This window comes from Oculina patagonica, unplaced genomic scaffold, assembly GCF_052425735.1.
Source record: "Oculina patagonica isolate OP01 unplaced genomic scaffold, crgOcupat unplaced542, whole genome shotgun sequence".
Classification (NCBI taxonomy): Eukaryota; Metazoa; Cnidaria; class Anthozoa; order Scleractinia; family Oculinidae; genus Oculina; species Oculina patagonica.
This window is the reverse complement of record NW_027558409.1, coordinates 1-10,917: the sequence shown is the minus strand read 5'-3', so window position 1 is coordinate 10,917 and position 10,917 is coordinate 1. Positions and strand designations below refer to the sequence as shown.

The 10,917-nt window shown below is 39.0% G+C and overlaps 1 protein-coding gene across 1 annotated transcript; it reads right to left on the bottom strand.

The window, feature by feature from the left end:
• Positions 1–7: 7 nt before the first annotated feature.
• Positions 8–10,105, bottom strand: LOC144640888 (delta-1-pyrroline-5-carboxylate dehydrogenase, mitochondrial-like; the record flags this gene model as incomplete). Its single annotated transcript, XM_078499946.1, has 20 exons — positions 8–1,172; positions 1,555–1,673; positions 1,936–1,988; positions 3,023–3,091; positions 3,208–3,274; positions 3,798–3,883; positions 4,770–4,814; positions 4,969–5,016; positions 5,203–5,303; positions 5,766–5,813; positions 5,969–5,991; positions 6,133–6,183; positions 6,863–6,959; positions 7,606–7,771; positions 7,858–7,929; positions 8,217–8,297; positions 8,550–8,631; positions 9,045–9,118; positions 9,466–9,513; positions 9,922–10,105. Coding segments are annotated over 20 exons (1,627 nt in total), but the record flags the coding sequence as incomplete, so codon positions are not given.
• Between the last annotated feature and the right edge of the window lie 812 nt (positions 10,106–10,917).

Below are 10,917 nucleotides of genomic sequence, written 5' to 3'. Positions count from 1 at the left end.
GAGGGTCCTGAAGGGGTAAAATGGGAACTGGGATTTGCCTATTTTGACTGGGATTTGCGTTTATTTTCACTGGGAAAATGGGATTTAGGTAACTGGGACTGGGATTCGGAAACAAAAAATGGGAATGGGAAGCATGTCAGTACGTGACTAAACCTGCATATTTTACGCTCTATAATATTCTTAAAGTCCGGCATAGACAGTTAAAACGCTGAAAATTAACTCTGAAACGAAACCACTACACTGCACGAGTGTAGAGCTTTCCACAAGTTGCTCGGCAACTTTTTGGCAACTTTTCATGATTCGAGCAACTTTTTTCCTCTCGAGCAACTTGTTGCATTTTGAGCAATTTCCAGACCGAAGATCTCCGAAGATTATCCGAGTGTTGTTCAAAGGCAATACGAACGTTTCCGAAGATTAACGAAGTTTGCCGAAGACTTTCGAGGAGTATCTGAAGACATTTCAACTTTCGGCTCATTTTGCATTAAAACATTACAAAACTCGTCAGCAAACATGACGTCACTGATATTTTCACGATTTTTCCGAGTTAAAGAAATCCTTGTTATTCAACAAGTTTTGCAATTTCTGAGAATGCGCATGCAGGTCAATATTTCTGGACTCGCTCCACGACGCCTGTACCTGGGTTTAGCGAAGGGAGAGTTCAGGGAGTGGACTACATTTAGGACAATCAAAACAACAAATATATTATGCTTAAGTCCGGTTTTCCATACACTGGGAATTTTACTACTGGGAATGGGATTTGGGCCAAAAATAGGCTGGGAAATGGGATTTGGACAAAAAATAGGCTGGGAAATGGGATTTGGTACCCCCCTTCAGGACCCTCCTCTAACACACCCGTTTTTATCTTAAATGTTTGTCAAGTATTCGAAAAGCTATAAAACGAGACCAATTACTTCCACACCAAACCAATACTTCTTTGTTCCCTAATGCAAGTCGTCATATCTCTCCCTTCCTTTGTAGATCTCTCAGTTTCTAAAACTACAATCCACAATGTTGTTGAGCTGTTTTCCAAAGTTAAAAACTTGTTCTAATATTTTTTTCTCAGTTTTGGTGTGGGTATTTGTAGTCATCAATTGGCACGACAGTTTCTTTAATGCTCTGCGGTGACACCCATCTCATGATGTAATGTGAGCTGCCTGCCTTGTCGTTTGTGCCTGAAAATAAAACAACAAAATTTCAGCTTCAAGAAAAACCAAACTAATCAGAAAGCAAACCAGAAAAAAAGCGCGGGACAAAACTTGTTACCTACTGCAAGCGTGGGAAAATGTGGCCTTCAACAAGTGCGGGAAAACATTTAGGCTGCAGCAAGCGCGGGAAAACAAGTCACAAGTGAAAGTTAAATCATGACTGGTGATTGGCTGAGAAAAGAGCGTCTACGCTCTGAATGGTTTGAGGACCTCGCATGGTTTTCAAACCAACAACAAAGCGTAGGAAACGAAAACCAGTCGACTGCTTTGCATCATTTCATGGATTAAATAAACTTGCTTATAAGTTGTAAAAGGAGGAGCTATTACTTTTATCTCGATAAAAACTCACCTGACAGCCTTGCGCCTCCAAAAGGCTGCTGTCCAACAATAGACCCAGTTGATTTGTCGTTTATGTAGAAATTACCAGTGGCATCTTTGAGAACATCGGCTGCTTCTTGGATGAAATGTCTGCAAGCAAATTTTACACAATGAATTTCTTAATAAGTTTATCTCCTATATGGATGCTTTAATTGGGCATAGAGACGGAAAAAAGTTGGGAAACAAAATTCTCCTCTCTATACTTCTCACTTCGCTTTTTCAACATGTTTTTGGAAAGACACATTGCGGAAAATTCAAGAAAGGAGACTTTTATTCAGTTACCTTTCTAAAGTATATATAAAAGGTTACAGTCTCTTTTTGTCGTCTCAATCAGTGTAAACTGAACAATTACCTGTCTTTTCCAAAAACTGCCCCAGTTAGAGCAAATGGAGAAGTTTTATCCACCTGTAAAACAGAAAAATGCACTTTAGCAAGCGATTATTCCCATAAACCTTTGTATCAAATGTAACAAAACCCGCTTGAACCTTGTAAGAAAAACAACAATAATAATCTCCCACGAAAGGCTAAGCCTGAAACGTTTGAGTTTAAATTTTTGTGTTTGACAGTGCATAGAGAGTTTTTCCAACTTACTGTGCAACTAAGTTTTGGATAAACAAATTTGCCCGGGGGGGGGGGGGGGTACTCGCATAAATTTTGGTTAGGGGTGTGCCGCCAAGGTTCTTAAACCCTGACCCTATTTAAGGATAAAGAAAGCGAAAATTGATACCCTTTTTAAGGCCCAAAACCGAAAAATGACACCCTATTTAAGGGGAGGAGAAGCGTTCCGTGACGACCCAAATAACGGCTAACCGCGCACGGCAAGACACAAATCTTTATAAAATCGCTTAATCTAATACCTGAACAGAAAATTTTTCGTTTAGCTGGGCGTTTATTTTAGCTAATAGAATTTAGGTACCCTATCTAAGGATCACACCGGGAACACATTGCCAAAAGGAGCAAAAATGATACCCTATTTAAGGACCGAGAACCTCAAAACCCATACCCTATCGAGTGGCACATACCTATATAGGCCACATATGGGAGTACCCCCCCCCGGGCAAATTTGTTTGTTCAGTATCGACAAAAATAGCTCAAGCATAACACATCAGTGAAAAGCCAAGTCAGTGCAGTGCAGTGCAGCAACAGCAGCAGCAGCAGCAGCAGCAGCAGCAGCAGCAGCAGCAGCAGCAACAGCAGCAGCAGCAGCAGCAGCAGCAGCAGCAGCAGCAGCAGCAGCAACAGCAGCAGCAGCAGCAACAGCAGCAGCAGCAGCAGCAGCAGCAACAGCAGCAGCAGCAGCAGCAGCAACAGCAGCAGCAGCAGCAGCAACAGCAGCAGCAGCAGCAGCAACAACAGCAGCAGCAGCAGCAGCAGCAACAGCAGCAGCAGCAGCAGCAGCAGCAGCAACAACAACAACAACAACAATAGCTTTGTCTTACCAATTCAAGCGTCTCTTTGTATTTTTGATCCGGGTATACATAGACTGTAAGAACAGGCCCGAAAATTTCCTGAAGCCAAAAAAAACAAACCAACATCCATCTAAAGTATTTTTGCAAGTTTTTATTTCAAAGGGCAAATTAATAAAGGTGAAAAAGTACAGCCCCACAAGGACACGCATGTTTACCTCGTTCATAAGTTTGTCATCTGGTTTCTTCGTCTCGATAATCGTCGGTTCGATGAAGTAGCCAACACTGAAACAACACAAGAGCGTTAATTCAAGAAGCTGAAAACCGTACCTTCATGTAAATCATTGGTAAACCAAACAATAAAGGTTTACATTAATTTGTAGAACAGTACTCCACAAGTGACAGAAAGCCGTTAGGAAGCAAGGATGGCGAGGATGGAAATGAATTGCAAAATGATATTCTTGAAAACCTATGCTGCTTTTACGACGGAGGGAACGCCTTCATTTAGTACAGTTTGAGGAAATACCACGGCTAAGAGTCTCAGAATATGAGTCACATTCTGAATTTTTAGAACATTGCAAATTTGCCTGCTTATTGAACGGAAAATTATAAATGTCACTTTTACAGTTGGTACAATACTTCCAATGGAAAGCTAGTTCTTTAAGTAGAAAAATATCAGTAACGCGCAATTTGCAATTTAAGTGTTGACCTCTTTCCAAGATGCCTTGTATTCTCATCAACCATAGCTCTCGACTAATAAGTGCATGTTAATTCTGCCTGTTATTATGAAATCCAAATTGAGCCTCACCTGTCGTCGCATTTTCCTCCAGCCACGATACTGAGATCTTGGCTACCCTTAGCATAATCAATGTAATCCTTGATGTTACTGTACGACTGAAAAGGAAACAACAGATTTAATCCTCTAATATCAACTTTATAACTTTTTCTTACACTGTTCAGTGTGACACTGTAGATACAAAGAAGTCAGACTGTTCATTTTCCCGTTGTTTTCTCATATAGTCTAGTGTACTAAAAATAATTACATGTACGAACAAAGAGAGCATAAGGGGGAAGATGTGTCCGACGGGAAATAGAACATTGTAAGAAAAATTTCTAACAATTCATATAAACAGTCTCTGACATGAGTTTTTATTGTACTGTAGTGCAGTTATCGTTGCATAGTGTAAGTATTATACCTAAGTTTTTGAAAATGAAATCTAAATCATGTCATTTTTATGCGTAAGAAGTAGAGGTGTCTTTGTAAGAGTGTTTATTTAAATAAATGTGGTTAAAAAAAAAAACAGACAATTTCTCTTTCTCCCTCCTCCCCCTCGCACTCCACACTCGCAGTTCTTTACGAATGTTTAATGATCCTCTGAGAAAAGAGAGACTATAAACAAGACTATAGGCAAGTAGGTTTGCAAAAGTAGCTGTCTGGAGGCTGCTGAGTCAGATCAAGAGAGCATGTTATCCCTGAGTAGTAAGTGGCGACCTTCAGATTTGACTACGAGTATGTGATCGAGTACGAGTACGACTTTGGAATTTCGACACGAATGTATCCTCCAAACTGTAACTCTTCCCTGTTGCTAACGAACACATAAATAAACATTAGGGATAAAATTGGTGTGATAAGTGATTATAGAAGACACACGAATTTGCTTTGAAAACTCGTACTTGTATTCAATCTCGTACTCGTAGTCCAATCTGAAGGTCGCTAGTATAGCCCTGGTGGCTGTTGATGGCAATTATTTTAATATTATTAATAGGTGAGGTTGCTTACCTTGTCGTCAATAACAGCTGACACAAATGTATCATAGTCCTCAGGCTATAAAGAGAGAAAACACGACGGCAAGGAAGAAAATTATGCTACCGAAATTAACAATCACTAATAATAAACTGAAACGAAGCCATACAGCCATACATAGGTCTTGGTACTAGGCCTTTGGAGTAAAATAAATGTACCATACAATTTCACATACCGATCCTAACTTCAACTCTTTGTGCTTTTGAATTAGGCCCTCCTTGATCTAAAGGGAAAAATGGATAATTAAAACATAGTGTTAGGGTTTAATCAAGGCAATGTAGACATTTGTAATATATTGTGACCAAGAACACACATGTACATGGCCTAAATGGGGCAGTGTCTTGTCAAAGAACACAACACAATGACCAGCTTAACCCAAGAAGGTCTCTAACTTTAGTGGACAACTCACCTGGCCCCATTTTGATTCTGGAACATACATTCTTGAGCATGCTGAGCATTTCTGGCCCCCATAACCATATGCTGATCTAATGGTGCAGTTTACAGCAGTGTCTGAAAAATAAAGATAAAATAACAGCCGATATTTTAGTATGGGATGTCAATCTTTTCTCTTAGGGTCCGAGGAGCATACAGTTTTATATCATGAACGCGCACACAAACAGAAACTTGCAGGATGGATGATAAGGGCATATGATTTAATGTTCAACCGGTAATATTATTATTATAATAGTACAGCGGTTTTTTAATTGAGTGTCGAATGTAATTCGCATTTGTTTTGGTTTTGCATTACTATGCTTAGTGATTGAATTAAAAAAAAAAAAATTGCACTTTTTTTGCAACCAATCAGAAGTAAAACCAATACCAAATGTGACTCACTTGTGCATGCTTCATATTTTGATTGGTTCACTGTAATATTTGCCTTCTTTGTGATTGGCCAAAGTGATTACTGTGATTTTTGTTCTACAACACTCAATTGAAAACCGCTCTACAGGCTAAGACGTAAACAAACTTTACCAATATCAGCAGATTCGTGTATAAAGTGGAAGTTCTTTCCTCCGCATTCTACCAACACAAACACAAAGAACAAAAACTTAATTATGAGCTTTGAAAAACTGAACAATAAAGATAATGTTTCAATTTACACAAGTTAACTTACTAATAATTAACCAAATTTAAAATTAAATTAACAAATATTATAATTCTCATCAAGTACAAACCTCCAACAAGCCTTGGATAGGTTCTGCAAACAGTATTAAAATTAATGTTAAAAGAATAATAAATAAATATAAAAATGACAGCTGAACATGATCTACGAACGACTGTCATTTGCTACAAGTTACTGTCTAGAATGTTCAAAAACAATTATTTTCATTTGGCTTACCTGTAAGTATCAATATTTTCTGCAACTTTTTTCCAAATATATCTGAATGTCCTGGAACACAACAAAAAGTAACTAAATTATATCACATACTAAGTATGTAAAATACGTTTTGCTTAACATTTTCTTTGCTGGCAAATTAAAAACCCATGGGTTAAAAATTCTCCGGAGCAGTTCTGAAATTTACAGTGGCTCGGAGAATTTTTTTAACTTTGCAGAAAGTTGTGTCTTAACATGCTGATCAATATTCATCAATAAAAATGGGGGCCACCAGACTCATTTTTGAGTTAAAAACACTAAGCTAAAATTAAGGGTCTTTTTAACAGGTTATGCCATTGCTATGGTTACCAGTGACGTCAAGAAAATGGCCACAATTTGTTTATCAATGGTTGGGCATTTGGTTGATGCCATTTTTTGATTGGTAAGTGATAAATATCTGTAGCACTGACCAATCAGAGAATAAGAGCTGGAATTAAAGGTCAGATTACTGATTCAGAAACAGTTTTGAGCCTGCTTAAAACTACAGTGGAATTCTAATTTATTAAACCCTTGATTTCTTGATATCTCAAATGTTATTTCCCTGCCTTCAGTCTAATACTGCAATATTTACGCTCAATTTCTCAAACTCCTTGATTTTTTTCAGCCCATTTTTGTTTTGCTTGAAGGTTCGTGAAACCAGGACTTCACTGTAGTTTTCAAATAAATTTCTACGGATCTGTTCTTCATAACTTACTCAACACTGCCAGTGAAATTAATTCCTGCTAAATGTGGTGAACTTGTAATGGCGTCACCAAATGTTTGCCCAGACGATGGGAGAAAATTCACAACACCTAAACAAAAAAATAACATACTTTTGATCAGAACTTCCCTACATATTATTTTTGACAATTAAATTAATACAATGACATTCATGACAAGACCACTGGTACCAGAGATGCAGCTAAGAAAACACTAAGCCAGCTCATCAACAAGCCCAGCTGGCTTTTCTGGCCTTGGCAGCTCTAAACTTTTACAAATTGTTTTTGTGTGAAATTTTAGCCCCATTTATGTTCTCTTTCGTGGGAGGCGTGGTGGCCTAATGGTTAGCGCGCTCGACTCCGAGTCGAACGGCCCGGGTTCGAGGCCTGGCCGGGGCGCTGCGTTGTGTTCTTGGGCAAGACACTTTACTCTCACAGTGCCTCTCTCCACCCAGGTGTATAAATGGGTACCGGCGAATTTACTGCTGGGGGGTAACCCTGCGATGGACTAGCATCCCATCCAGGGGGGAGTAGCAATACTCCTAGTCGCTTAATGCTACGGAAACCAGGATAAGCTCCGGCTGTATGAGCCTCATGGCTCGGACACAGACTTTATGTTCTCTTTCAGCCAGTGAGAGTAGCCGGCAGCTGGCCCTCAGCGACATCCCAGTGATACTGTAGTGTTACACTAAGAAGGGACGTTAATTCATGCTGTAACAATACGTAATTCTGTCATTACCATCAGGGACGCCAGCCTCCTGGAAGATCTTGTGCACAAGGTAACATGACAGGATCGCTGTTGATGCAGGTTTCCAGAGAACGACATTTCCCACTATCGCAGGGGTACCAGCCAAGTTTCCACCAATGGCAGTAAAGTTGAATGGAGAAATGGCAGCAACGAAACCCTGAAGCGAAATTTAAAATTCTGTCTTGATTTGCTGGGAATTAAACATAAAAAATGCATGATACCAGTTATTTAGAATGTCTTTACCTCCAGTCCTCTATATGTAAGCCTGTTGATAACACCTCGCGGTTGGTGAAGCTCAGGTCCTTCATACAGTTCCTAGAACCAAATTGAGATCAAATATCATAGATTGAAAAAAAAAAGAGATTTGTACTGGTTCAACAACTTTTTTTAACATTTATGATGCCCTGTAATTCATCTTTTAAGACTTCACAGTGATACAAGATAAAAATGATTGATCTACCATGATTTTGATTTGACTCCTATCCCACTTAGCTAAAAGCTCTAGCTTATAATAATATTTAACAATTAAAAATAAAAATCATAAATAAAATAAAAATCACGGGGCTTTTCACACAAGCTAAGATGCAGCCCTTCCTTTATACCTTGGCATAATGGATTCCAAATCTGTAGAAATCAGCAATTTCCTGGATGCAGTCAATATCAGCCTCAAAAGCAGTCTTGGCCTAGAAGAAAAGTACAATTTCATAATCTTGACAAAAGGTGACAAGTGCAATTGAGTTACAATAAAATGTTGTGCTATACCAGTGTCATTGATTTACATATTTTTCAAAAACATCAGACATTTTTTGATGGGTTTTAAAACTTTTTTGCTGGTCAAAGTTTGGTTTGACGTAAAAGACTTCAGAACAGCAAATTTAAACACTAACAGAAAGGTTATGTCCAATAAAACGTTGTTCTTCCTGACGTTCGCTTACCTGTCCTACCATAGTAGCAGCTAGTGATGGAATTCTGTATTTTCCAGTGATTAAATCTGCAACCTTTTGAAAGATGGCTGCCCTGAAATAAAAGAATTAAAAAATGAAGACTCATAAGCTACACTTAACTATGCATGCACTGCAATGGATGCAAGTGGAAGAAAGAAGGCTTGCAAAATGACAAACATGTTTGACATTTTGCAGCAAAAATTGCATGTTATATGCAGTTGTCATTACGCGCACCTCTGCACGCATCTGAGACTGTGATAAGAAGATACTAAATATGGCAATCCACTAAATGTAGGTCCTTGTAGGTCCTTTCCCTGTAGTAAAAATGTGACCACCTCATTACAAGATGCTTGTGATTTGAATCACCAGACAATGTGTAGCTGCAGTGCTACTTTACATCACTGGGGATAAAGATCACTTCCACTAAAGTCAGTGTCTGTTGGGCATAAGATGCCTACTCATACTTTGAACCTCTGTCATCCTAACCTGTGTTCATGAGGTGTGCGCTCCCATTCCTTCCTTGCCGCCATGGCACTGTCAATAGCTTCCTTGATCACTTCCTGTGGAAACACAGCACTTTGTTACATTTCCATGTTAACATTATTATGTTAATACCGTATTTATTCGGTTATAAGACGCACCCCAAACTTGGCAACTTTGTCATGTTAAGTGTCCAAACTGAAAATTCTCCAAAAACACTCGGTTATAAGACGCAAAAAAAATAAGCATTTTTTCTGTGACCATGAAGTCCTGTACTTTCTTCAGTCTTTTGCTTAAATTGTCTAACTGGCTGTACTTGGTTTTTCAATGTTTTGTGACAAACTTTACCTGTGTTCAATTTAAGAGACAAGACCTGGATTTGTTGCAATTACAAAACAAGTTAGACTGTATTAGAAACCTTAATTACCTCAGTTGCCATGTGGTATTTGGCAATCTTCAGGGAGTGGTTGTATGGCTACAAAGATAATAAAAACCACAAAGTCAATGCATTTTGTTAGCAAAAGTAAAGGTAAAGCCCACTGTCGAGCCTAGTTGCTCATAGTATTTCTACTCTCCCTTAAGATGGGATGCCATTAAGATGGGAGCCCATTACAGGGTTATCCCCCAGCATTAAATTTGTTGGTACCCATTTATAGACCTTTGCGGAGAGACACTATGAGAGTAAACTGTCTTGCCCAAGAAGACAACACAGTGCCCCGGACAGGGCCCAAACCTGGCCAGCTCAATCCCAAGTCTGGCAGTAGGCTAGGCCACTGCACCTCCCAAAGCAAACAAAAGTTTAGTACATTTTCAAGTCCCATGTCACACGATGAAACATGATAACTCTGTTCTAACAAAGTATAATAAAATACAATTCACTTACTGCCACTTGGTATCTGGTCTTTCCGGTGAATATTTCTTTGCCACCAACAATACAGGGAATTTCTAAAGTTTCACCATGGACTCTCTCAATTTCTGCTTTTAATTCCTTGAGGTCAACGCTGTTTCTGTCCAGATTTGTGGGTGGTTCATTGGGAGGCAGAGAAATACTTCTGGTGCCAAGAATTCTGAAAAAACAAAAAAAACAAAAAAAAAACAAAATTAATGTGGTGAAGGTTACGTCTGTGAGCCTATCAGGCCGGAACTTATCCAAGTTTCCATCGTATGAAGTGACTTGGAGTATCTCTACTCCCCCGCTGGATGGTATGCTAGTCCATCGCAGGGTTATAGCCACCTCCTACCCAAAGCAATTAAATTGCAAATACCTTATTGTTACTTATTTTCGCGGGACTTAATTTTCGTGATTTTCGCGATTTTTTGAAAATCGTGAAATTAAAGACCCGCGAAAATTAATTCTAAACGATTTCTATTGTATTTTTTATGCTAATTACGTATTTTTGGCCAAATCGCGAAAATCAAGTCTTGCGAAATATTCCTGTTCCATTTTCGCGAAATTAAGTGCCCGCGAAAATAAGTAACAATAAGGTACCCATTTATACACCTTGGTGTATGATGAACCTGGTGAAGGTAAAGTCTGTGAGCTCATCAGGCCGGAGCTTATCCAAGTTTCCATCGCATGAAGTGACTTGGAGTATTTCTACACCCACCCTGGATGGCATGCAAGTCCATCGCAGGGTTGCACCCACCTCCTAAATTAAATTGCAAGTACCTATTTATACACCTTGGTGGAGAGACGCTAAATATGAGTTAAGCTGTCTTGCCCAAGATCAGACAGGGTTCATACCCTTTTTCAGAAATAATTTTCCAGGACTTTTTAAGGACTCAATTTTTTTTTTCCTGGACTCCAAAATTTACATTAACCCTTTCACTTCCAAGATTGCAATTTTTTCTCCTTACTGTCTGTACATTCCTTATAATG